The sequence below is a fragment of the Pseudogymnoascus destructans genome (assembly GCF_001641265.1).
Source record: "Pseudogymnoascus destructans isolate 20631-21 unplaced genomic scaffold scaffold_1, whole genome shotgun sequence".
NCBI lineage: Eukaryota > Fungi > Ascomycota > Leotiomycetes > Thelebolales > Thelebolaceae > Pseudogymnoascus > Pseudogymnoascus destructans.
In genome coordinates this window covers 1,996,680-2,021,080 of record NW_020167520.1, presented here as the reverse complement: position 1 = coordinate 2,021,080, position 24,401 = coordinate 1,996,680, and the positions used below count along the sequence as shown (strand labels likewise).

General features: G+C 50.2%; 9 protein-coding genes across 9 annotated transcripts; 5 read left to right on the top strand and 4 right to left on the bottom strand.

The window, feature by feature from the left end:
* Positions 1–277: 277 nt before the first annotated feature.
* Positions 278–3,780, top strand: VC83_00535 (uncharacterized protein; the record flags this gene model as incomplete). Its single annotated transcript, XM_024464226.1, has 8 exons — positions 278–319; positions 376–557; positions 612–953; positions 1,007–1,139; positions 1,232–3,047; positions 3,136–3,317; positions 3,366–3,646; positions 3,696–3,780. The coding sequence occupies 8 exons, from the start codon at positions 278–280 to the stop codon at positions 3,778–3,780; spliced, it is 3,063 nt and encodes a 1,020-aa protein (XP_024328254.1).
* A 111-nt stretch (positions 3,781–3,891) lies between these two features.
* On the bottom strand, positions 3,892–4,459 carry VC83_00534 (uncharacterized protein; the record flags this gene model as incomplete). Its single annotated transcript, XM_024464225.1, has 3 exons — positions 3,892–4,044; positions 4,102–4,181; positions 4,237–4,459. 3 exons carry the CDS (start codon positions 4,457–4,459, stop codon positions 3,892–3,894), a joined length of 456 nt encoding a protein of 151 aa, XP_024328255.1.
* Positions 4,460–4,557: 98 nt separating this feature from the next.
* Positions 4,558–7,163, top strand: VC83_00533 (uncharacterized protein). Its single transcript, XM_024464224.1, has 3 exons — positions 4,558–5,112; positions 5,163–6,553; positions 6,610–7,163. Exons 1-3 carry the CDS (start codon positions 4,914–4,916, stop codon positions 7,033–7,035), a joined length of 2,016 nt encoding a protein of 671 aa, XP_024328252.1. The 5' UTR covers positions 4,558–4,913; the 3' UTR covers positions 7,036–7,163.
* On the bottom strand, positions 7,164–10,388 carry VC83_00532 (uncharacterized protein). Its single transcript, XM_024464223.1, has 2 exons — positions 10,310–10,388; positions 7,164–10,259 (listed from the first exon to the last, which is right to left on the bottom strand). Exon 2 carries the CDS (start codon positions 10,194–10,196, stop codon positions 7,320–7,322), a length of 2,877 nt encoding a protein of 958 aa, XP_024328253.1. The 5' UTR covers positions 10,197–10,259; positions 10,310–10,388; the 3' UTR covers positions 7,164–7,319.
* On the bottom strand, positions 10,378–14,408 carry VC83_00531 (uncharacterized protein). The gene is made up of 3 exons (XM_024464222.1): positions 11,535–14,408; positions 11,273–11,484; positions 10,378–11,222 (listed from the first exon to the last, which is right to left on the bottom strand). The coding sequence occupies exons 1-3, from the start codon at positions 13,963–13,965 to the stop codon at positions 11,196–11,198; spliced, it is 2,670 nt and encodes an 889-aa protein (XP_024328250.1). The 5' UTR covers positions 13,966–14,408; the 3' UTR covers positions 10,378–11,195.
* Positions 14,409–14,676: 268 nt separating this feature from the next.
* On the top strand, positions 14,677–17,032 carry VC83_00530 (uncharacterized protein). Its single transcript, XM_024464221.1, has 3 exons — positions 14,677–15,876; positions 15,969–16,015; positions 16,069–17,032. The coding sequence occupies exons 1-3, from the start codon at positions 15,816–15,818 to the stop codon at positions 16,981–16,983; spliced, it is 1,023 nt and encodes a 340-aa protein (XP_024328239.1). The 5' UTR covers positions 14,677–15,815; the 3' UTR covers positions 16,984–17,032.
* A 62-nt stretch (positions 17,033–17,094) lies between these two features.
* ALE1 (lysophospholipid acyltransferase) lies at positions 17,095–19,387 on the bottom strand. The gene is made up of 5 exons (XM_024464220.1): positions 19,240–19,387; positions 19,131–19,175; positions 18,981–19,080; positions 17,916–18,934; positions 17,095–17,861 (listed from the first exon to the last, which is right to left on the bottom strand). The coding sequence occupies exons 1-5, from the start codon at positions 19,259–19,261 to the stop codon at positions 17,386–17,388; spliced, it is 1,662 nt and encodes a 553-aa protein (XP_024328565.1). The 5' UTR covers positions 19,262–19,387; the 3' UTR covers positions 17,095–17,385.
* Positions 19,388–19,521: 134 nt separating this feature from the next.
* On the top strand, positions 19,522–21,886 carry VPS45 (vacuolar protein sorting-associated protein 45). Its single transcript, XM_024472998.1, has 2 exons — positions 19,522–20,890; positions 20,948–21,886. The coding sequence occupies exons 1-2, from the start codon at positions 19,754–19,756 to the stop codon at positions 21,587–21,589; spliced, it is 1,779 nt and encodes a 592-aa protein (XP_024328766.1). The 5' UTR covers positions 19,522–19,753; the 3' UTR covers positions 21,590–21,886.
* Positions 21,887–24,388, top strand: VC83_00528 (uncharacterized protein). Its single transcript, XM_024464219.1, has one exon. The coding sequence runs from the start codon at positions 21,947–21,949 to the stop codon at positions 24,302–24,304; it is 2,358 nt and encodes a 785-aa protein (XP_024328564.1). The 5' UTR covers positions 21,887–21,946; the 3' UTR covers positions 24,305–24,388.
* Positions 24,389–24,401: the final 13 nt, after the last annotated feature.

Genomic DNA, 24,401 nt, shown 5'->3' with positions numbered 1-24,401 from the left:
TTAGTACCTTATATCTAAGGCTCCAAGGTGGGGGTGGGGGAAGGTCACGCTTTCCGTCAAAAGCTTCCCCAATATCAACAAAGAAATTCTATAACTTTCACCAGGCCTTACGGCATGTTATGAAACCCACTCCAGCTACTCGTGATGATCCCACACGTTGAACTATACTGTACGTTGCCATAAAACGTTGCACTATCCCCTGGGCGCGCTGGTATTACCAAGCTCAACGAACAACCCCACTAGTCACTTCAATTATCATCCACAACCTCACTGGACAATGGAACCGCCCATTCCAGGGAGTCTCAAGGACGTGGAGGAGGTATGTTATCCATTATTTTGTCATTAGATGAGCAAGGCTGAAAATGACGGGTTTAGCTAGTCACGGAGCTGTACCAGCCGGGCGACCCCAAGAGGATTGCTCATATCCAGGAGGCGTTACACACCCTACAGCGCTCAGCTGATGGCTGGCAACTTGCAAACAGCTTGTTTCAAAGTTCTGATGAGAAAGTGCAATTCTTCGGAGCCCTGACATTTACCGTCAAACTAAATACGGACTCGTGAGTACTTAACCCATCAATAGTTTTCTTGGGATGTGGCTGACCGTGAAATAGAGCGTCATTGAGCGCCACAGATGCTGAGGCTGTTTTGAACCAGCTGTTGACATGGCTGATTGTGTATCTACGGCGTGGTTCAGGGCCTTTGGCTCTTCGGAAGCTGTGCTCTACCCTCGTGGTGTACTTCCTTCATTTTTCGGCATCCTGGGCGCTGTGCGTCAAGCATGTTATTCTCTGTTTATTTGCCGACGAAGCCGTTGGTATAGAAAGGTTACAAGATGCGCCGGAGACCAGCCAGCTAGTTAGCCGCCTTTCTCAAGAGAAGCTGTCTGCTGCACTGTGGTTTAGCACGACACTTGCCGAGGAAGTTGAGAAAGTTGATGGGAACAACATCAAACAGTAAGGGAAATCGGTTCTGGACGTTTCTTACAATTACTTACTGATACCCGCAGTCACCAGTTTCATGACCGGATGAAACAAAACGCCCAGGATGTCGTTGCACTCATAGCCCCTGGACTTGCCAATGTCCATGAAGGGGCAAACCTGCCAGCAAAGCTACGGCAAGACTCGATGAAATGTTTCCAGGTAAGAAAACCATGCTAAGCTCACCATCATTGCATTTTATCCAAGGATTACTATCTTTGTAGCCATTATAATTCTAGTTCTGACAATTTTAGACGTGGGTACTCTTCTCACATAGGGCTTACGTGGACGCTGGCATCACATTGGAACCATTGAAATCTTTAACAAAGCAAGCAATCACCTGTCTACCACAGGAGGACATGTATGAAGTTACCATTGAGCTCTTCGCGGATGTGCTGGGCAACTACTCCAAGTTCTTGAGTGATGAAGACTTCACGCTTCTATTTTCGCTTTTCAACAGCAGTTGGTCCGAACAGCATTACAAGCAACTAATCCAAGGCGATTATTCGTTTGAGTCACTTCAATATGGACATTTTATTATTGCCCTGGGAGATGCACGAATTGATGAGCTGGCGAAAGCAAACGACCCGGCATCTCAACAGTTTCTGGGGGCTCTCGAAGGGCTTCTATCGGCAGAGGGTTATGTTGTCGCCGAAGACCAAATATTCGTTCCCGCTCTCGAGTTCTGGTCAACATTCGTCGAAGTGATGATTGACTCCCTCTATTCTGATGAGAATGTGACAATATCAATTCTGGGACCACCCGCCAGTGGCGCGACAGGGTCAAATGAAACACAACATCCGAAAGAAAATTCATCCGAGAAAAAGAATGAATGGTTTTCTACGGCCAGGGTCAGTGTCATGCGGGCAATCGAGCGCTGCTGGCGGAAAATTCAATACCCCCCAGCTGAAGAATCATTCGACGACTGGCCCTCTAGCGACAAGACTGGATTTAATGACGCGCGAATGGAAGTTATAGATTTTCTACAAGCCTCATACACATTAACAGGGGTATCCCTATTTTCCATGTTAGCCGATATGGTACTTCGTTCGTTGCAGAACGAAGCATGGTATGAACTGGAAGCCTCTCTGTTTTGTCTTGGTGGCCTTGCGGATTGCATTTCAGAAGATGAAACTACCGATTTTATTCTTGAAAAAGTTATCAGCTCCGCACTTTTCACCATTCTCGCAGACCCCACTTGTTCTTCTCCAACTCGTACAAGACAAGCGACTCTTGCTCTTATTGGAAAATACGACGAGTTCTTCAAAACACATACCCAGTACTTACCAGAGACTCTGACTTTCATGTTCAAGTCGTTGAGTACCACTGCTTTAGCTCCTACGGCCTCAAAGTCAATCCAATCACTTTGCTCTTCGTGCCGCCAAGCTTTAACATCTGAACTTGGGGTCTTTGTTCACCAATATACGGATCTGACTCTAGCACATTCCGTTGATGTTATTGTCAAAGAGCGAATTGCTGGAGCAATAGGTGCCGTTATACAAGCACTCCCGGAGGAGCATTTAAAGCAAGAACCACTGCTAGGGCTTCTCAAGACTGTGGAAATTGATTTTCAGAAGTCTCTCCAACTTCGTGCTGCTGGCTTCGTCGATGAGGCTGAAGCACGAGGGATTGAGACCCTGAGATGCATTGGTAGTATCGCTAAGGGTCTGCAGGCACCGACTGATATTCCCCTTGAATTATCAGAAGGTAGCCCAAGCGACATTGATAACTTCTGGGTCACAGGGCCGGGCTCAGCTACCAATAGCCATCTTCGAACCATTATAGAGAGCCTTTTAGCCGCGTTTCCTCAAAGCGGAGAAATTTTGGAATCTGTCTGCAACATATTCCGGGCTGGCTTCACTGAACGTGCTCCAAGTCCATTCATACTTCCGTCCGAAGCTATTGTAGATTTCTTCACAAAGCTGGGGCCCTCTACTCCACGACTCGTTGTCATTATAAGCACAGCATGCTCCTTTGTAAGCGTTCAGGGCACAAAAAGTACTTGCAAAGTCAATGCTGAATTGCATCGCCTCTGCACATGGGTGCTGTCACTCTTGCAGGCCCTAAACGGTAAGTACATTTCCCGCATCCACCAAAGATGAAAGCTCAAATAGCATACCTAAAACTCTGGATTTCGAAGACTGACCGACACTTATAGATCCGTCTAATGATCCCGAGATTGCACAAGCCGGAATCGACTTTTTGTATCGCCTTCTTCCTTCTCATGTCAGGATATTGATAGAGCAACCACCCACGGCCCAGGAATTTCTTTTCATGTTTGCATTGAAAGCTCTCAGGGGCAGAGATCCCCTCCCAAAATTTGCTGCAGCAGACTTCTGGGTAAGATATATGAATCCATTGGTGGTATTAGTGCTAACATATTTGAAGTCATCTTTCTTGTCACTGGCAAACCTCGACGAAGACCTCCAAAGATCTATTGACACAGCACTAGAGCATCTCGGCCCTATGATTGCAGATGCATTGGTTTATAACATAAGCGGGAATGCTGCACGAAGCGAGTTGGACAAAGTCTGCGACCCTTTGAAGAAGTTCGTTGCTCGGCACCGATCGTCCAAGGCCTGGCTTGAGAATGCACTTTCCAGCAATAATTTCGCAAGCGACCGGGTTAGCGATGGCGAGAAAAGAGCCTTCTTGCAAAAGATTATGAAGTAAGCCTTCCCAATATCTGTACGGGTACAGTGTTCTAATTGTTTGCAGTCTTCGAGGTGCCAGACAGTCGAATCAGGTTGTCAAAAACATGTGGCTGGAGTGCCGGGGTTCAAATTTTGCATATACTTCGTGAGAACGAGACGGTTACATCAAACTTGATTGCCATTCTACTCTCTGGTGAGGGATCTATGTCTCATCTATGATATATTGGCCCGGTCCTTGATTGGCGGTAGACGGTTGGAAACTAGAAATGCATGAACGCTGCCATGGCAAAAGTCACACCGAAGGACAGCTTGAATGCAACATTGCTCTTCAAGGCTGACTTCAGATCAACATTTGTAACATAGCGGCGTAGTTTACCGTACGGCAGCACGTGGATGCCATAACTTGCAGCCCACTAAACACGAATTAGATACTAGATCAATGTTTGGAGATCGCTGAGACCCTGACGCACCTGAATGCCAACAACTAATAAACCTAATAATAGTGCAAGAGGTCGTGAGAAGGTGCTGATAGCCAGCCCAGCACATAGTCCTGATGCTTTAGTGAGATGCCGTGCACAATGATACTGATACGATGGGGACCATACCGAATACGCTTCCGCTGCTGATCTGCTTCACGCTGCTTGGGTTTATAAAGGCATTTCCTTTAGAGGGTTTGTGAGCGGCCGTTTGCTGGGTTTCGGAAAAGAGTCGCTTTGAGTCGAGTTTCATTGGGCGTTGTCTGTAGATGGCGAATGTTGACATGGACAAGCCCAATCCAACGCCCAACGTATTCGGGCGCAACATTGGTCGGAGAAACATTGATGCCATTGTTTTTGAGCGTATATATAGAGAGAGAGAGAGAGAGAGTAGATTTATAAATCAAAGGCGATATATATCTTTTTGGAATACTCAAGCACTGTCAATCTTGAATTCAAGAACAGATATACGGAAACCGTGACATGTCGTCGCTTTTGGTGACATTAGAGGGCACGTGCCGACAGTACCCTTTACACTCCTGTCCCATTTCTCTTGGCAGAGGGCGGGGAAAACGTGGAGCTCTCAACGTAACTGGTGTACAGTAATGGTAACCCCACGCTCTCTCGCTTTTTCGACGATTGATCCTTCCTCACCTCGATTTATCAATTGAGTGAAGAACTGCCAGAGTATATGCGACCTGGACCGCACAGAAAAGGTAAGCACGGTCTAGCTACTACTCTTATAATAGTCATATAGAGTACCGACGACAAAGACGGGACAATAGAGTACGATTGGGATTAAGTCAATGAGATTCCAACGGCCACTGAACAGAGTTTTACACACGGCCAGGCCACGAAATACCTTCGATTATTCAGCTCAAAGAATACATATCAGCATTTGCCTCAGCTCCAGCTGCGCGTCTGCCGATATGGCGTGCATAGACACGAGTCAGCGTTTGTCCAAGCTGAGGCAGTTGATGAAGGAGAAGAATGTTGATGTGTACAGTATGAGAGTGTCTGGGGCGGCTATGGCACGCAGCTAACGTATTCCACAGTTATTCCGTCCGAAGACAGCCATGCCTCCGAATACATAGCTTCCTGCGATGCCAGGAGAGAATTTATCTGTGGATTTTCTGGGTCCGCCGGATGCGCCGTTGTCACTCAGGACAAGGCTGCCCTAGCCACTGACGGAAGATACTTCAACCAGGCGCAGAAGCAATTGGACGATTCGTGGACCCTTCTCAAGCAAGGGCTGGTGGACGTTCCCACCTGGCAAGAGTGGACCGCAGAACAGGCAGAGGGTAGCAAGACCGTCGGAGTTCACCCGACTGTGATCTCGGCCCCTGATGCGAGGAAATTGGCTGATAAAATCAAGGCCGCTGGGGGGGCTGGTTTAATAGCTGTTGAAGACAACCTGATTGACAAAGTCTGGGGTGCCGATCGACCAGCAAAGCCCGCTCAGGCCGTTAAGCCTCTGGGCGAAGAATTCTCAGGAAAGAGCGTTACAGCAAAGCTCGAAGACCTTCGCAAGGAATTGGACAAGAAGAAGAGCTCTGGCCTTGTGGTGTCCATGCTGGATGAGATTGCATGGCTTTTCAACCTTCGTGGCAACGACATCCCATACAACCCTGTCTTCTTCTCCTACGCTATAATTACACCCACCTCAGCAACCCTTTATGTCGATTCATCGAAATTGTCGAAAGAGGCACAAGATCGCCTCACCCAAAATTGCATTTCCATACGATCGTATGATGCGATATTTGAGGATGCTGCTGTTCTCGGCCGCTCCATCCAAGCCACCACTACGAAGGAGGCTTCTTCGGGCGATGATTCATCTAAACCTGCTACCCAAGATGCGAAAGTGAAGAAGTTTATGGTCTCGAACAAGGCTTCCTGGGCATTAAAACGGGCCCTCGGCGGTGACGCCAACGTGGATGAAGTGAGAAGTCCCATAGGGGACGCCAAAGCCGTGAAGAACGTGACTGAATTGGAGGGAATGAGAGCTTGCCATATAAGAGATGGAGCAGCACTCACTGAGTTCTTCGCTTGGCTTGAAAATGAGCTGATCGAGAAGAAGGCAACAGTCAATGAAGTAGAGGCGCTTGATAAGTTGGAGGAAATGAGGTCTAAGCATAAGCACTTCGTTGGTCTCTCATTCGATACTATTTCATCGACGGGAGCCAACGCAGCAATCATTCATTACAAGCCAGAACCCGGAAACTGTTCGATTATCGACCCAAACGAGGTATACCTTTGCGATTCCGGCGCCCAATACTTTGACGGTACCACCGACACCACGAGAACTCTCCATTTCGGGACCCCGACTGAGATGGAAAAGAAGGCTTACACCCTTGTTCTGAAGGGAAATATTGCCTTAGATACTGCCGTATTCCCCAAAGGTACGAGCGGATTTTCGCTCGATACACTAGCAAGGCAGTTCCTCTGGGTAAGACATACCCTATCACCCCTGAGTTGCTGAGAGCGAATTCTAACATACAATAGGAGGAAGGTCTTGATTACCGCCACGGCACAGGCCATGGAGTCGGCTCATTCCTCAATGTACACGAAGGCCCTATCGGAATCGGCACTCGTATCCAGTACACAGAGGTGCCACTAGCTATCGGGAACGTCATTTCCAACGAGCCGGGCTACTATGAGGAAGGATCCTTCGGGATCAGAATCGAGAACATCATCATGGTGAGGGACGCCAAGATGAAACACACCTTTGGCGAGAAGCCGTACCTTGGCTTCGAGCACGTCACGATGGTGCCGTATTGCAGGAATCTCATTGATGAGAGCTTGTTGACGCCCAAGGAGAAGCGTTGGTTGAATGAGTATCATGCTGATATCTTCGCCAAGACGAAGGGATACTTCGAGCCTGGCTCTGTGACGATGAAGTGGCTTGAGAGGGAGGTGCAGCCATTCTGAGTAATGACGAGCCCAGTATCTTTCTTATGGGAATGATCATTGCTACCAGCCATGTAGAATAGTTCACAGGTTGTGGTTACAGACATAACTTCAGTGTCTTATTCGTAGGCTAAGGCTAATACGAGATTATATTATGTTTCGTATCCTCATTACATATATACTTCAACTTGCCACCAACGTACCCCCCCCTTATCCAAAAACGCCCGCTAAAACAATGATATCATCATTCCCCCATCTCAATGGTCCCCATTCTTAAATATAACTATCGAATCCTCTCATTCCGATTACTTGGGCAGTGCAGGAAGAGGCTTCTTCATAATGCTGAATCTCCGAGGGACTTCCCCATCTTGCTGAAGAGAAGCCCTGTTCTGCGGACTGCTAGAACCGTGCGCCTGGTCTACATATACGGTGCTACGATAGTTCTGTTGGTAGTCGCTATCATACTCCGGGGTCAACTTCCCGTTCGGCCCAATATACGACCTAGCATAAGGTGGGAGGAGTCCACTATCGCCGGGATTGTCCATTGGAACCTGGGTGTAGGCAGGATCCAAACTCTCAACCCGCCTGCCATTGGGTGATCCGCCGGGACAAGGAGAGTCGCGACTAAATTGGCCACTTGTGCGTTCATCAGCATATTCTCCATCATGATGTCTATATTCCTCTTCATTTTCAGAGAAGTTCGACAGTGGCGTGGCGGGTGAGTCAAATAGGCTTTGAGAAACCATCGATGGCTGGAAATACCCCGACCTTTGATGTCGGTGGCCCCATGGCTGTCGTTGCTGAGGTGACCTGGATACTTGGTGCAATACTGGCCCGCCAGAGACGCTATCAAAGCTATGATCTAATTCCCTTTGTACGTTTGAGCTCATGCCACGACCCTGTCGCATTTCGACTCCGCCAGGTAGGAATCGCGAAAACAGAACCAGACCCATGCATAGCAGAAGCAGGACAGATTGCACGATAGCCATCCGTTTCTGAAATACAAGTTCGTCTGCTAGCAATGTGAGCCTTGAACTTAAAGCTATGGTCTCTCGACTCAATAAATCGCGCTGGCTTTCCAGCTCGAATACAGTCGACTGCCATATCTGATCATATTGTTTGCCGAACTGGCGAAGCTCGGCAAGCACAGTAGCGTTAAGGCTCTCTAGAAACGTGGTCGACTTTGCTAGCTGCCTCTTCTCCACCTTGTTGAAAGCTTCTCTCAGGTTTCTCGATTGCTCTTCTATGTATTTCAACGAAAGCGTGGAGTTTTGCTCCAAAAGTTGGAGTCGTTTACTGACGTTCTTGAAAAAGCTCTCTTGCGTGGTTGGTTGGGAGGCTGGAGCCAAAGATGTACTTGACGTCTTGTTGGGTGCTATAGTTGATTGATTCTGGGGCACGGAGGAGTTCGCTGGTGTCTCCTGTACAGGGACATCAGTTGTCGGTTGCGGCTTGGCTTCGACAACAGGCGTTGGCGTAATCGGCGGGGTCAAAATATCGGTAGCGCTTTGTTCCACAGTCGGTTGGGCAGCCTCAGGAGTCGGTGGAACTGTAGAATTGGCTACCAGATTCTCGTTAGTAGTCGTGATGGGTGGAGGATCCAAGGTTGGCGCCGGAGATGTTTTGTTTGCAACAATGGTCGTAGTGGGCAGCAACTTTGGCGGCGGCTTTCGCAATATGCTGGACATCTCAAGCCCTACTGGTTCACCAAAGATGTTTCCCGAGTTTAGGTTATACTTGCTCCACGGCGTAGTCATGAACTCCATGGAATCGTTCAGAAAAATATGATCGTTCTCCAAGATGCTGTTTGGAAGGATGGTGCTGTTCGATACGTCGGGTTTAAATGTTTCAGAGGCACCAACCAAATCCTCAAGGGTCGTCGCTCTGTCTTCCACGCTTTCTGTTAGGTTTGTCTCTTCTTTGATGACTTCCGCCACAGCTTCAACTGCAAAATTTTCCCCTTCTGCCTCACGTAAATTATCTTCTGCTTCTTCTTCGTCGTCTCCTCCTGTAGATTGCTCCGTGCTCAAGACATCCTGAATCATTGTTCGGCCATGAACGCGTAGCAACGAAATCGGACAGTAAAACTCGTTTCCATACTGGCTTAGAAATTCAATTCTAAGATATCTAGCCCAGACCCGAGGATCCTCGATTAGGAATGCCTGGATCTCGCGAGAGTTTTTGGCTTCGAATGTTCCCAGATCCACCCACCGATCAAGCTTCACCGGATATCGGTCGCTGACAGATACACGGAACTCTCTGAAGGTGCTGGAAAAGAATTCGAAGTTGGCGAGGCCTACAGTCTCGACAAGAATGGAATCGCTCAGCTCGACTATGACGAATTTATTCTTTGCGGAACAGGTATTCAACATGTAGGCGTCTCGATTCTCAGACAAAAGTGCGGATGTACTCTTTGCCTCGGGGTTCGCCTTCATCACTTGTGCCCCGCTATCGAAACTGGCAAAGTTTGTCCTCTCCTTGCAAGTCTTCCCAGCATCCTTGGAGCGTTGGACCGGCTTTTCGACTTTCTCGTCGCCCGGCTGTTTGGTGTGGACATGTTTATACGTGGATTTATCATTGCTTTGTGACGGTCCTGGTTTATTGCCCTTGTTTCCCTGGTTATCTTCAAGAAAGGCTTCGATATTGATATCAATCTCGTAGTCCCCAAGGGTATCCAACGTTTCCTCGTTCTCCTCTGGTTTGCGCCGCCTCTCACCGCCCCTGGCACCCTCAACTTCGTCTTCGGACTTCTCAATTATCTGCCTCTTCCAGTCTTCAAACGAGAGGAAGCTGGCATCGGAGAAAACATCGTCGGTCTCATAGCCAGCAGCAATCTCCGTCTCTGACGCCACAGGGTCTCCCGTTGCTTGGGTAGTAATCGATTTGGGTATGCTTGCATCCTCCACACCACCACCTCCAACTGTATATGTCGCGCTACTTATAGTAACCGTCTCCTTCGCCACTGTAGTATCGTTTCTCCTTTGCCGGTAGCAGACCGATTCAAAGTTCGGCAGGGCTGTGACATAGTTTATGATTCGCGACTCGCAAGTCCCGGTCCAGATTGGGGTTGCAACAACGGTGTGGCTCGCAGTGCCTGCTGCTGCAACGGCTGAAAAAAGGCAAGATAGCAATGTCGTCAATAATACTGGTAATTGCCCTATCCTGGTCATTCCTGGCTGCATCGCTGTCTCGACTCCTACTTGGCCAAGCTCCCAACTGGCAGAGGAAGAGGACAGCTGTTCATTCTGCAACAGTTACGACAGTTTATCGCTGAAAGGTTCGTATGAGATCGTACCAAGACGTTGGTCGTGAACAGCTTAATTGAAAGCCAGATCCTGTCTGCTAATGGGTATCATGTGTAGTATTAAGGGTAGTATTCTTTGAATTACAGGGAAGATATTCTGAAGTCGATCATGAGCGTTATCTGGCATTTATCGTCACGTGCATTGGCGATAAGGACGGTTTGAAGATCTTGGCCCCTTAAACTTTAGTACGCGAAACTTATTATAGCTTGTGTTCGAAAGCGCTGGAGGCCATTTTGGCAGGTGGCTATATCATAAAGCTACTTGTCACAAAATATGTATGAACGTTTCATGTTTGTGGGTTGGCCTGCTTCACCAATTCTTCAGCCGAACACCCATGCTGGAAACTAAGACAAGACAGACCAAAACATTCTCAAGATCAAGAGACAAAAACCACTCGTAATATTCATCTAAGCTGCAATATAGATACAGAAAAATGAAAATGTCTTAAAGTGTGAATCGTAAAAACGTAAAATCTGTTCCTCATCCATAAATTTCGTAAGGCCGCCCAAGCCCCAAAACGATGTTTTGGTTGGGAGAAGGTTAAAAATAAAAAATGAACTCCGTCGTTCTCGTCCGTTTATAGAATTATCGTGAAGAAAGTTGGAATAGTTTGGCTGCGTTAGCCGTGCCTGATATTTTGAGCTTAAAAGCTTGGCGTAGAACCATGAAAAAGAAAGGCGTGTGCGGACGTAACCGCGTCGTTGTGGCATTGAATATCATGTAGTAATGAATGAGCCACCAGGTTGGTGGTTGGTGATGGTAAATATACCGAGACAGCTGGCGAAGAGGCTGCTGTAGATGTAAAATATATGGTAATAAGCGGGAAGTATGTGATAGTGTGTGGTCGGGGATATTGGACCCCGCTACGTCCTTTTCTCAAGCCTTCGTCACAACTAGAACGACCTGTATCTCTGTTAGTCGATGGAAACTGAACCGTGCAGGGAAATACAAACAATGAGAGTTATGATGGCGACTCCCACAACGGAGAAGATTCGATTAAGTATCCGCCACCACCGTGCGTTCTGATATACTTTCTCGTCCACTGGGCTCCAGATGCGATTCATCTCTTCTTGCAAATCCAGACGGCTCTTTCTGGCATCCTCCTCCGTCAATTCCGGAAAATCGGGTCTTGGGGGGATGGGGAGTACCGCGGCAATCATCCACGCTGAGAAACTGTTAGCTTGAAGCCAAAGAAAGTCCAACGGGTCTACTTACAAATAGGCATTATAAATCCGACAATGAACATTATTATTTGAACGTTCTTCTCACTGCTGAACCCTCCCTGGGACCAGTCAACCGAAGGGGCATCCCAAGTACTCTGGCGCCGACTCATCCTCCTGTCGTGCGCAAGATGTGGACTCCAGACACTCGATGGCTTCCGAACACGATGCTTGAAGGAGTATTCAATTAAATAACTCCCAGCCAAGGCTGGGTTCGCAGGGTTCGGCGGGTCCGCAGGTGTGATATCCATCGAGTGGTGTGACCTCTGAGATATTTCACGCTGGGGACGAAGCTCCCTTGGTCGTCGGCGAGGGCTACATAAACCCACCGGAAAATTGGTAGTATCTGGGGAGCCGCTCCGGTAAGAGCTGGGGGGCCTGTTATCAGACGCTTCCGACGAGCTACCAGGCGCCTCGAGGTATCGCCACTCGCCGCTGCCGTAGTATAGTTGGGCCCAAGTTGGGAGCGTGGTCCCAAGTACGCTGTTCGCTCTCGAGCTGGATATTGATCGCATGCTATTGTTGCGCCCGATATCGTATGGGATGTTGAAGAATCCTGACAGTTTCGTTCTCGAAGGCCGTTCGTGCAATATTGGCATGTCTGTAAGTTTGTCGCCATACTCATCTTGGTCTTCAGCCATTCTCGTCATCGGCCCAAGCGCTTCCTGGGTAGTCGGCGAGTAGGTTGGCTGAGGATATGCTAGCAAGTTGCTGTCGCGAAGTCTTTCATCTTGAGAAATGGTGGAGGCAATGCTGGGGATTTGGCGGGTGTGAGACACGAACCCGCTGCTTCGCCTTGCTTCTGACCATTGGCGTGAATTTCGATCGGTGCCTCCTTCTGACACTGAGGCCACAGTAGAAAGCTGTGAGCTCCATTGGTGCGGGTAAGCTTGCATGTGTGTTTTCACTGCGTTGAGAGCTAGCGGATTTGTCCATGGGCTGGTTTCTGGGATATTTTTCAGGCTCGGTACGCGGGTCAGCTGCCTACCAGTCGCAAGTGCCCTAACAAAGTCGTCACTTAAGGCTGATGTAATGGACGTTAACGATCCGGTCCGAAGCGACTCTCGTGAATGCTTCTTGTAGTACCCAAATCGCTCAGCAGATCGTTTTGCCTTGGGCTGTAAAGGCGGTATAACCAATGACTCTCGAGAGTAGGCTTGCTGCGGCTGGGCAGGAAGGTTGATCAAAGATGTTGACGGGGATGGGGAGAGATCTCCGTGAACCTCGTAATTGCTCTCGGTATTGCATAGCTCAAGCTGTGAAGAGGATGGTGAATATCCAGTAGATGATTGGCCAAGTATTTCGTAGTTTTGGTCACTGGAAGGTGGAAGCTGATGGTGAAGGACAGTGGACTCTTCGACATATGAACCCGGTGAGGACGGAAGTGCAATCTGCTGGTCGGAGTTGATGGATGGAGTTGGGCTCGATGCTGTCGCTAGCAATGGTGGTGAGCTTGGAAAAACGTTGCAATTACTATAATCTGATGTCGTCGACGTAGTCACGCCGGATTGAAAAGATTGCTTGTTGGATAACTCCCGCTCGTTCGTTTGGTCAATTTCAGGCAAGTCCGGTAAGGACGGCGGTGAGTCTGATAATAGCTCAACCTTCTGCTTCAGGTCTGGAGTCCCAGGAACTTTTCGAAGCCCTCCCACGAGCTTGTAGTTCCAAGGCGACGAGGGCGTATTACTCTCAAAGGTAGGTGATTTAATCGACATATCTGGGCTCGGAGTGCAAGAGGTAGTTAAAGTTGTCGCAGTAATCTCTGATTTCCATGTTGCTCCCGAGGCACCCCGTGGGGCGAAGCTGTCTGTCCTGGAGGATACCCGATCAAACGTGGAACGGCTAAGTGTAGAGGATGAGGAACTGTATCCATTTTCGTCTGGTTTAGTCGATTCGACTTGTCCGGCAACTTCTAAAACAGAGAAGGTTTTGTCAGGGTTGACCTTAACTTGCTTCCGCTTTCGCTGCAGGGATTTGACACTCGATTGTCGAGAGCTCGAAGGGGTCGAGGTGGTGCTCCTTGAGGTTTGGCGAGGTTGATACGTTGTGGTCAAAGCAGGCCCCTGTCCCCTCAACTGTTTCGCCAGAGGCTGGGCGGCCGAAACTGGGTCTGCGGATTGGATCAATGCCGCCGACTCCTGAAAGAATGAAGCGCCGGCGTCTGGAGGGGGGAGAAGATGGGCTGGATGTGTCGGAAGGGCAGTCCGCATGTAGATGTCGTCTCGCTCCTCAGAAGGGGTATTGCTCCATAGTAATTGCGGAGGAGTCGCTGGTACCAAACGCACCGCAGCTATGTTGGTTTGCGAGCCGGACCTTTCATGTAACGGTTTCCGCCCTGGGGTTCGTGGTGTAGGAGAAACCATGTTTTGAGACGCGAGAATCGATTCGCCTGCCGAGGAAGTTGTTCGAGTCTTCCATGTGCTCATCAATGGTCGTGCTGGTCGTGCTGGTCGTGCTGGTCGTGCTGGTCGTGCTGGTCGTGCTGGTCGTGCTGGTCGTGCTGGTCGTGCTGGTCGTGCTGGTCGTGCTGGTCGTACTGAATACCGGGTGTTCTAATGCGACATCGTAAACGGAATAGAGCTGTAGTTCATCGCCGAGAAGGGTAAAAAAAGAGTTCGTAAAGTCAATAGCTTTGATCAATAGGTAAATGAATGTTTAGACAGGACCGTGTCTTCGTTGGCGTCGCTGAAGGAATCGAGCGGTCAATTGGCGATAGCTGAGATTGCGACGAACGAAGGTATGTACGAAGAAATATATATCATAAAAAGGGACAAAAAGAAGGACGAAGAAGGAGCGGCCAGGAGGATATGATTATTATTATTACCACTCCGACAGGCGAACGAGGGAACGAGCGAACGAGCGAACGAGCGAACGAGCGAACGAGCGAACGAGCGAACGAGCGAAAAGAAAGAGAGCAGTGAGCGGCTGGGAGGAGATGCAACGAAACGAAGGGAAGGGGAGAGGGAGAGAGGAGGAGGCCTTTCTGAATTGATTCTGGGTTGTCGATTGGTAGGTGTAAGTTAGTAAGTTAGGGGGCTACGATATACTACGGTATTGGACTATGTGCTGTACTGTAGTTACCATACAAATATGGGCCCTACAAATATTTGGAGTAGTTGTCTCGTCTGGACTCTACCTTGACTGTAGGGCGGTCTGACAACCCTGTATTTTTCATTTTTCATTTTTCATCTGAACAGCCTCTGAACAGCCTCTGAACAGCGTCTAAACAGCCTCTAAACAGCCCCTAAACAGCCTCTAAACAGCAAATTTGTGTCTTATGCATAGCTTATGTGGAGCATCTGGGGATCCATGACAAACAGAAAGTACAGATGAAAGACTGAGCACTTCACTTCCGGATCAGGGGATTCAGAGGCCTCCCGATGCGGCCGGTCTGCCCGTCCTGCCTTCCCGTCTCGCCGTGGTGGTCGGCGAGTATGGCTGCCAACATACACAGTCCGTCGTCGACGAGAAACGAGTGGCTGTCGTGGGCTCACTCCTGAATAATAGCGACAACGGCCATGGAGCTTAGGCAGGGTGCGCGGCCTGGGCCGCCACCAAATCCCGAAAACCTCCCATACCAATTGTATAGAACTATGAGGGCCAGTTGAGCTGCATATACTTCCATCAGCGACATGGACAGCGCCTGCAAGCTACAACTTGCGAGACCTGGAGTGTATCGTCGTTGTCGGCGGCATCATGACGCAGGCAGGCGACTGCTCATCTGCACTTTGCCTGCCATTGATTATCGGGGGCAACAACAACCCTGCAGGAAATGGGACGAAACGCCTCTTGATTCTGTTGAATCACTGCTGTTTAATTGTGTCTGACACTGGGAATCTCTATTGGTGAGCAATGGAACCTCATCCCTTCATTCTTCATTTCAATTCTGCACGAGTCCTGCGCGAGTCCTGCAGGAACTCGTTGCGGTGAGAGGTGGACCCCCACTGTGCCAAGCGCGCGTCTCCCTCATTGGGGAAGACGCCCTGGCTCTAATTTTATACACACGCTAGTGGCCCGAAGCGTTAATTTATTCTGCCACCATGTCATTCACCAACCCTAACCACTTATAGTTAGGCGGTGAGTACCTCCATTAGTGAATAACCAAGGACTTGCACGTGATATCCCTTGTCTACTGTTCGCATTGTTCACCAGTTTTTGCCAAGGGATACCTTCCAGTTGTGTTTGCAAGAGAGCTTCGGTGCATATGCATTGAATATAAGTGGAATCAAAAGCATATTTACTGATCTGGCCAGTCTGCAGAGCTGGCTTTGCAATCATGACTCCCAGGACGACCGGCTTTGCCGACAAGCTGAAATCAATTTCTACAGGAGCAGAAGGTAAATTCTCCCCAAGAGATATGAGAGGATATTGATTGGATGGATGCTTTATAAATCTTAATGAACACTGTATTGACTTTTATTCCCGTTAGTAGAAAATCTTCCCCTGATCAGGGTCCATACCGCTGCAGCACTCCTTGTAAGTTGTGTCGTCTTCTCATGTTCAATACCAAACACATCTAACAACCACAGGTCTTCTACACCTTCCTCTATGTTGCCCCATTCTACCTCTCATCCGCCACGAGGCCCTCCGCAACCATCTCCCGCAATGTCCCCTCCGTCATCAAAGCACGCATCCGCTCCGTCACCTGGACATGCGCCATATGCACCATCACCACCTTCCTCCTCCTAACCTACCTCCCCCCATCCAGCACCCACCTCACCACCCTCCACCTCATGGGCTACCACCCCACCGGCCTCCTCCCCTCCCTCAAAGCCCTCCTCCTAACCGCCATCCTCTTCCTCGGCCCCCTCTTTGAATCCGGCATCGTCGAAGGCAACTGGCGCTCCTGGGTCCGCCTCCGTGGCCTCACAACCCTTTGGCACGACCTCCCCACCTACCGCAACCTCGTCGCCGGCCCCGTAACAGAAGAGCTACTCTTCCGCTCCGCCTCACTGCCGCTCTTCCTCCTCTCCCCTGCGTCGCTGCGCACCACTTTCCTCCTCCCGCCCCTCGTCTTCGGACTCGCGCATATCCACCACATCTACGAGTTCCGCATATCCAACCCCTCTGTCCCACTCCTGCTCGGCGTGATTCGCTCGGTCATACAGCTGATGTACACGACTCTGTTTGGATCGTATGCCACGTTCCTGTATCTCCGGACGGGCAGTCTCGTGGCGGTTATTCTGTGCCATACGTTTTGCAACTGGATGGGCCTTCCGAGGTTTTGGGGACGAGTGGAGGGAGGAGGTGCGGAGTCGGTTATGGGACCAGATAGTGGGGGTGGTCTGGGGAAGCGGGATGAGAGTCAGGGACCTGAGTCAGGGGCGCAGTTGGGGGTTGCGTGGACGGTCGCGTATTATATACTCCTTGTTGTTGGTGCTGTGGGATTTTATAAGTACTTTTGGGTGCTTACGGAGAGTAGCAATGGATTGTTGGGGTTTTAGAGCAAGTTGGTAGTTAATTCTAATTTTCTATACGGATATTAAACCTGATGGCAATTTATATGTAATATTAAAATATTGAAATCTGATTAACTATGTTATATTCAAATTAGCCATAAATATTATTATTCGGGAATTAAAAATATATAACTTATAAATTATTTATATTTATACACCAATCATCCTCATATTGTATAATACCGTACGAAATTCTTTGCCATATTGTTCACTTATAACAAGACATGATATATACTCGCAGGTGGCCTACGCCATCCGCGAACCCGCTTCTCGCAAATGTATAGACTGAAAGACATAACAATCGCGTCTCCGACTAACGTCATCCATGCATGTACCAAGTGCAATCAAACCGCTATGGTATACGCTGCATATCCTCATCCCCATCGTCTAACCACCCTCCTTCCTAGCAAGCGCCGGCATCGTCGCCGCCCTCCCCAGTCCCTTACCGTGTCTCGCATCAAACTCCTCCCTAATCTCCCTCACCGCCTCCTCAAAATCGCACTGTGGATCCGGCGGCAGTCCCAAAACCGGCTGCTGCGAAAGCGTGTCCGAACCCAGCTTCCTCTCAAGCTTCTTCCCGCCGTTCGCGCGAGCGGCACGGATCTCGATCTGTCGCTTGAGATAGGGCTTCGCGGGGGAGGCGAAGAAGGCGGTCATGCCGCCGATGGCGATGAGGGCGTAGAAGTAGACGCGGGACCAGACGAGGAGGGAGTCTTGGAAGGCGAGGATTATGAAGGGGGCGGTGACGAAGCAGAGTATGAATTGCGTGACGAACCACGAGAGGGCGTCGTAGTATATTTTGGTGGAGGTGGGCTTGCCGCTTACTGGGTCGAGGAAGAATGGTCGGAAGTAGCGGCGGCAGTCTGGATGTTGTCAGTATGGAAATTTGGGGGAAGGAGACAGGGGTGTGGACTCACTTTTGGCGATGGTCTGAATAAAACTGGCTGCCACAAACGACAAGTAGTAACCGGGATAGAAGCCGTGCCAGAATGCGCTGGTGACAAAAGTAGCCATGCTTGCACGGAAACCTGGCTTCTTTCCCTTAGGAGTTACTCGCAGATAGATATAGTTTCGAAGCCAGTTGTTGGTGTTCATATTCCAGTTCCCTAGATATGCACGGCTGTTTTGAGCAGTCTCAACGCCCCATGGGTTTACGTTCTCCAGCTTGTTCCACGAGACCTTTCCTGTTGTTTCGTCGACGCCATTGTAGCCAAGACCACTGAGGATACAGGCACCCTCTGTCAATGCCCATACGCCGTAATACTTCAGCCGCGAAGTGAAACCGAGCAGGTATAGAAACCACACGCGCTTGACAAAGCCGAATGTTAAGAACTTCTTGCCAATGAAGACCTCAGTGCTAACGTAGCCTGAGAGTTGTAGGAACAAGAAAATCCAAAACGCCCCCTCGGCCGCCTTCCACATAGCCGGGGTTCCACTGCGTGGGATCTTGCGCTTCTTGCGAGTAGGCGGTTTCTTTGATGGGTCCACGCCGGGAGGAAGATCAAACATGGTGCATTCAATCCATTTCGTATAATCCACAAAATCAAAGGCTGGTCCACCGAAGAGGGAGGGAAAGAACAGAACCCATGCTGCATAGTCCAGCGGGTTGGGAAGTTGTTTCAGCGCCTTTTCCTTTTGTAGGTCAGACAACTCGCTCTCGGGGAGGCGACCGTCTGCAACATTCCAACAGAATGCGCTCAGCTTCATCACCAGAACCATTTGTGCGCCGGTAATATCCACCACCCCAGGGTCGGCAAGTATTTGTCGCTGAATTTGGTTTATCGACAGGTGCACCATAAGAAAGACGAAGGCTATCCATGGCATGAGGGGGCCGCTGATGTTCAGCGCGATTGCGTACGTGCCCACTGCACTGATCGCGACTGTTCGCATGCCATCCCAAAGGCTGAAAAGCCCTACCAAGTAGAACACGGAGACCCTACTACGAGTCAGCGCAAAAATATGGGAGGTGACAGAGCACCAACCCTATTATAAACAGGTTCTTGTATGCTGGTTTCGAATCAGGGATGCGCTTGAGAACACCACAGAGGGGGTACGAGAGGATGAAGGAGAATATAAGCTTCACTGTGAGGTTATTAGTTAAATACGCGTAGAAGTATCTGATAAAAACTTACACTCGTCTGGGGATGCCCCTATAATCGACGAAGCATATTCGAAGGCTGCAGGTTGGGATCAGTACCTGCTCTGGCTCCACGAAAGGAAATATATTTTTGAGGAGCTCACGAATATTGATGAAGGGCAACATTTTACTCTGTGCTGCCACTTGCCAATCGCTGAGCGCAAGTAAATGGTGCTCTTAATTTCTCATCGAGCTTCCATTTGAAGATACTTGATTTGTTTTGCAAAATACCAGAAAGACGCCTCGACCCTGTTGAAGCTCGTTGAAGTCTAAAGTGCCCCGGACGTCATCTGGTGCTTCCGACGCGGATCTTTCCGCACGTGGTGGAGCTGTCACCTTGCCGCCGTTTTCCAGAGGAACACCCCTGTTCGAGCTTCAACAGAAGAGGGCAGAAGTGACAAACCGCCTCATTCCCTCCAACGAAAACCCACCGAAGATAAACAATTCAGCAAACAGCACCAGTTTACTAGCCAATACCTCGCGCAGTCATTCTGTTCCTATAGCGACAGGAGGAAACCAGGCGGACTGGGAGGGGGACGTTCTTGAAGACATGCAGAGGGGCTTACGACGACCATACACTTGAGCACCCGCTCCAGAATCGAGCTACATATCGCCAGGATGGATGTCATTCAGGCAGTGACGGGTTATATATCGAAGATGGTGTCCGCTGGGGATAGCGCATCAGGGACACCATCGGCGAAGATGAAGATCTTGCTATTGGACAGCGAAACCGTCAATATTGCGTCCACTGCGATTACCCAGTCAGCACTACTAAACCACGAAGTGTACCTTATCGACAGGTTAGAAAACCAAAATCGAGAGAAGATGCGACATCTACGATGCTTGTGTTTTGTCCGACCCTCCGCCGAATCCATACAGTATCTCATCGATGAGCTGCGCGATCCCAAATACGGCGAATACAACCTCTACTTTAGCAATGTGACGAAGAAATCTTCGCTCGAGCGGCTTGCAGAAGCAGATGACTACGAGGTTATTAAAGCAGTTCAGGAGCACTTTGCAGACTACATTGTGATCAACCCAGACCTGTTTACGTTAGATCTGACGATACCAAAACGAATATGGAGCGGAAGCCCGGATATGTGGAACGCGGATGCATTGCAAAGGAGCACCGATGGAATTGTGGGACTACTACTCTCTTTGAAGAAGAAGCCGTTAATACGGTATGAAAAGAACAGTCTCCTGGCGAAAAAGCTTGCGACGGAAGTGCGATACCTTGTTAGCCAGGAAGAGCAACTCTTCGACTTCCGAAAAGTCGATACACCGCCAATATTACTTATATTAGATCGCAGAGACGATCCCATCACGCCGTTGCTCTCACAATGGACATACCAAGCGATGGTGCATGAGCTTTTGGGCATTAATAACGGCCGCGTCGACCTTCATAGTGTTCCTGACGTTAGGCCGGAGTTGAAGGAAGTTGTTCTCTCTCAGGACCAGGACCCATTCTTCAAGAAGAACATGTACCTGAATTTTGGCGACCTTGGAGGGAATATTAAGGACTACGTCGAACAATACCAGTCAAAAACAAAGAGCAGCTCAAACATCGAGTCGATTGCCGACATGAAGCGCTTCATTGAAGAATATCCCGAGTTCCGGAAGCTGTCTGGGAATGTTAGCAAACATGTGACTATTGTTGGCGAGCTGAGTCGAAAAGTAGGAGCGGAGAATCTCTTGGAAGTCAGTGAGGTTGAGCAGAGTTTGGCGTGCAATGACAACCATGCAGCAGATCTGAAGGTAAGTCCCGGTGTTTCCTGCTCTCAGGCAGAGCATCACTGACTTGTTTTACTATAGAATGTGCAGCGGCTATTACAATCGCCCTCCGTAACTGCTGAAGGAAAGGTGAGGCTGGTTGCTCTATACGCATTGCGCCATCAAAGGCACCCGTCCAACGCTCTGCCTCTGTTACTTGATCTATTGGGCGCCACAGGTAATATGCCACAACGGCAGATCGACATAGTTTCGAAGCTACTCCACTACCAATCTTCTCTCCAGCAGGTCCAAAATGCCAGTGGTATAACCGACATGTTCGAGTCCGCCAATATTTTTTCGGGCGCTCGTGATCGCCTCAAAGGCTTGAAGGGAGTGGATAATGTGTACACTCAGCACTCCCCACGACTAGAGATAACCTTGCAAGAGCTCATCAAAGGGAGGTTGCGAGAACAGCAGTATCCATTTGTAGATGGCGGAGGCTCGACGAGGGACAAGCCTCAAGACATCATAGTGTTCATGATTGGCGGGACCACGTATGAAGAAGCAAAGTTGGTTGCTACTATCAACGCTTCAGTGCCTGGCATAAGGGTCGTTTTAGGTGCAACATGTATACATAACAGCGTCACCTTCTTAGAAGAGGTTGATGATGCGGTTACGTCGTGGCCAGCACCAGCACCTACGACAGCGGCAGGGAGGCTTCGGCAAGAGACGACAAGGCGATAGAATATGAGAAAACAGGCGGGCGTTCCGGCTTGGGCTCTGGGCTGATGATTATGAAGCGGTAGGATTTGTAGGATCTGTACTCCTTAGGGTATGATAATCCGCTACAATGATGTTGTTTGTCTAACTTATGGGGTTTGGCATCTCAAAGCCTCGTTCTGTAGCCTTGCGTCTGTTCTGGCTTTGTGGAGTCCAATAGCAAGCGACCCCCAGCCGCTAATTCTAACATTTCTTTATCCACATTCCGCTACCCCACCAGAAAATATCTTGACCCCGCCAAAATTTCACGACTTCGTTGTCACTTGGAGAATCAACAAGCAACGCTCTCGGCGAGTTTAAAGAGGCAAAAAATCTCTCGCAATGGAGCCTCTCCGTATCCTTCTCGTTGGCAATGGCGGCCGTGAGCATGCTCTGGCTTGGAAGCTGAGCCAGTCTGCCCGCGTGGAGTCCATAATTGCGGTACCCGGTAACGGAGGCACAGCGACGTGTAAAAAGGTCACCAACAACAACTCCGTCAAGGCCAATGACTACCCAGGACTTGTTGCATTTGCAAAGGAGAACAAGATTAACCTGGTTGTCCCAGGACCCGAGGCTCCATTGGTTGACGGCATCGAAGATTACTTCCACGCCGTTGGAATTCGCTGCTATGGCCCTTCCAAAGCCGCTGCGCGCATGGAGGGGAGCAAGACTTTCTCGAAGGATTTCATGAAGAAGCACAACATTCCTACCGCTGCATACGAAAACTTCTCTGACTACGAGGCCGCTCGCAAGTACCTGGACACGATTGATCACAATGTCGTCATTAAGGCCAGCGGCCTTGCTGCCGGAAAGGGCGTTATCATTCCGACGACCAAGGAGGAGGCACAAGCGGCTTTGAAGGATATCATGCAGGACAAGGAATTTGGGGCTGCTGGTGACGAGGTTGTCATTGAGGAGTTTCTGGAGGGAGATGAGTTGAGCATTCTGAGCTTCAGCGACGGCTACACGATCAAATCCCTGCCGGCAGCGCAAGACCACAAGAGGATATTCGATGGCGACCAAGGACCGAACACAGGCGGCATGGGATGCTATGCTCCAACAAGCCTCGCTACCAAGGCTCTGATGGAGGAGGTGGAGCGAACAATTCTCCAGCCCACAATTGATGGAATGCGCAAGGATAGATTTCCATTCGTCGGCACCCTATTCACTGGCCTGATGATCACCAAGGACGGACCGAAGACCCTCGAATATAACGTTAGATTCGGTGACCCTGAGACCCAAACTTTGCTCCCGCTTATGAGCAAGGACTCCGATTTGGCTGAGATTATGGTCGCATGTACCGAAGGATGGCTGGACAGCGTAACGGTTGAGGTCGATGCCAAATTTGGCGCAACCGTTGTGGTAGCTGCCGGCGGCTATCCAGGAGCTTACCCCACCGGTACTCCCATGACTATCCAGACTCCTCCGTCTGGCACGAACCATTTCCATGCCGGAACTGTCATCAAGGATGGCCAGCTCCAGACCGCGGGTGGCCGCGTTATCGCCGCTACCTCGACCGCCGAGACTCTTGAAGAGGCCGTCAAGAGAGCCTATGTCGGCGTCGACCACATCAAGTTCGATAAGATGCAGTTCCGCAAGGACATTGCACACCGCGCCTTCAAGCAAAAGGCCGCCGAGAAGGAGGCCCTAACATACGCCTTAGCAGGCGTCAGCATCGACGCCGGCAACGAGTTCGTCGAACGCATCAAGTCCGCCGTAGCCTCCACCAAGCGCCCCGGCGCTGACGCCGAAATCGGCGGCTTCGGCGGCGAAGTTGACCTCGCGAGCGCTGGCTACACCACCGCGCCCGTGATGGTCGGCGCCATCGACGGCGTTGGCACCAAGCTCATGGTCGCGCAGGCCATGAACAAGCACGACACCGTCGGCATCGATCTCGTCGCCATGAACGTCAACGACCTCGTCGTCCAGGGCGCCGAACCCCTCATGTTCCTCGACTACTACGGCTGCAGCCAGCTCAACCTCGAGAGCGCCGCCGCCTTCGTCGAGGGCGTAGCCGCGGGCTGCAAGCAAGCCAACTGCGCCCTCGTCGGTGGCGAGACCGCCGAGATGCCGGGCATGTACCAGCGCGACGACTATGACGCCGCTGGTGCCGCTATTGGCGCTATGACCAAGGACCTCACCCTCCCGATGAAGTCTGCTATGATCCCCGGTGACGTCCTCATCGGCCTTGCCTCCAACGGCGTCCACTCCAACGGCTTCTCGCTCGTGCGCCGCATCATCGCGCGCGAGGGGCTGGCCTACACCGATACCGCGCCTTGGGACACCTCTGCGTCCGTCGGCACGAGCCTGCTTACCCCGACGAAGATCTATGTGCGTTCGCTGCTGCGCGTGGTGCGTAAGCGTCTCGTGAAGGGGCTGTCGCATATTACAGGCGGTGGGCTGGCGGAGAACGTGCCGCGCATGCTGCCGGCGCATTTGGCTGCTGATATTGACGTTGCGGCGTGGAAGCTGCCGGAGGTGTTTAGGTGGTTGAAGAAGGCCGGGAATGTGAGTGGGGTGGAGATGGGGAGGACCTTCAATACCGGGGTGGGGATGGTGGCGGTGGTGGCGAAGGAGAATGTGGAGCAGTTGATTAAGGAGCTTGAGGAGGAGGGAGAGACGGTTTATACGATCGGAACACTTGTGGAGAGGGGTGAGAAGGAGGGATGTGTGCTCAGGAACCTTGAGTCGTGGGATTAGAGATATATATGGCTGGATGAATAGGAAAAGTCGGAGGCGTTTACTTTGAATTGAATATACCAAATTACCTGACTTGAAGCACCAATTTAACGTGATT

Coding starts and splice junctions, on each gene's coding strand:
- VC83_00528 (XM_024464219.1), top strand. CDS start 21,947: ATGGAGCCTCTCCGTATCCTTCTCGTTGGCAATGGCGGCCGTGAGCAT.
- VC83_00533 (XM_024464224.1), top strand. CDS start 4,914: ATGAGATTCCAACGGCCACTGAACAGAGTTTTACACACGGCCAGGCCA. Junction 5,113..5,162: donor GAAGAATGTTGATGTGTACA/GTATGAGAGTGT, acceptor CGTATTCCACAG/TTATTCCGTCCGAAGACAGC. Junction 6,554..6,609: donor TAGCAAGGCAGTTCCTCTGG/GTAAGACATACC, acceptor AACATACAATAG/GAGGAAGGTCTTGATTACCG.
- VPS45 (XM_024472998.1), top strand. CDS start 19,754: ATGGATGTCATTCAGGCAGTGACGGGTTATATATCGAAGATGGTGTCC. Junction 20,891..20,947: donor ACCATGCAGCAGATCTGAAG/GTAAGTCCCGGT, acceptor GTTTTACTATAG/AATGTGCAGCGGCTATTACA.
- VC83_00530 (XM_024464221.1), top strand. CDS start 15,816: ATGACTCCCAGGACGACCGGCTTTGCCGACAAGCTGAAATCAATTTCT. Junction 15,877..15,968: donor AATTTCTACAGGAGCAGAAG/GTAAATTCTCCC, acceptor TATTCCCGTTAG/TAGAAAATCTTCCCCTGATC. Junction 16,016..16,068: donor ATACCGCTGCAGCACTCCTT/GTAAGTTGTGTC, acceptor TAACAACCACAG/GTCTTCTACACCTTCCTCTA.
- VC83_00531 (XM_024464222.1), bottom strand. CDS start 13,965: ATGAGCACATGGAAGACTCGAACAACTTCCTCGGCAGGCGAATCGATT. Junction 11,485..11,534: donor CGGATTTATAATGCCTATTT/GTAAGTAGACCC, acceptor ACAGTTTCTCAG/CGTGGATGATTGCCGCGGTA. Junction 11,223..11,272: donor TCGCCATCATAACTCTCATT/GTTTGTATTTCC, acceptor ACAGAGATACAG/GTCGTTCTAGTTGTGACGAA.
- ALE1 (XM_024464220.1), bottom strand. CDS start 19,261: ATGTTGCCCTTCATCAATATTC. Junction 19,176..19,239: donor GTTGCCCTTCATCAATATTC/GTGAGCTCCTCA, acceptor CCCAACCTGCAG/CCTTCGAATATGCTTCGTCG. Junction 17,862..17,915: donor TATTCAGACCATCGCCAAAA/GTGAGTCCACAC, acceptor GACAACATCCAG/ACTGCCGCCGCTACTTCCGA.
- VC83_00532 (XM_024464223.1), bottom strand. CDS start 10,196: ATGCAGCCAGGAATGACCAGGATAGGGCAATTACCAGTATTATTGACG.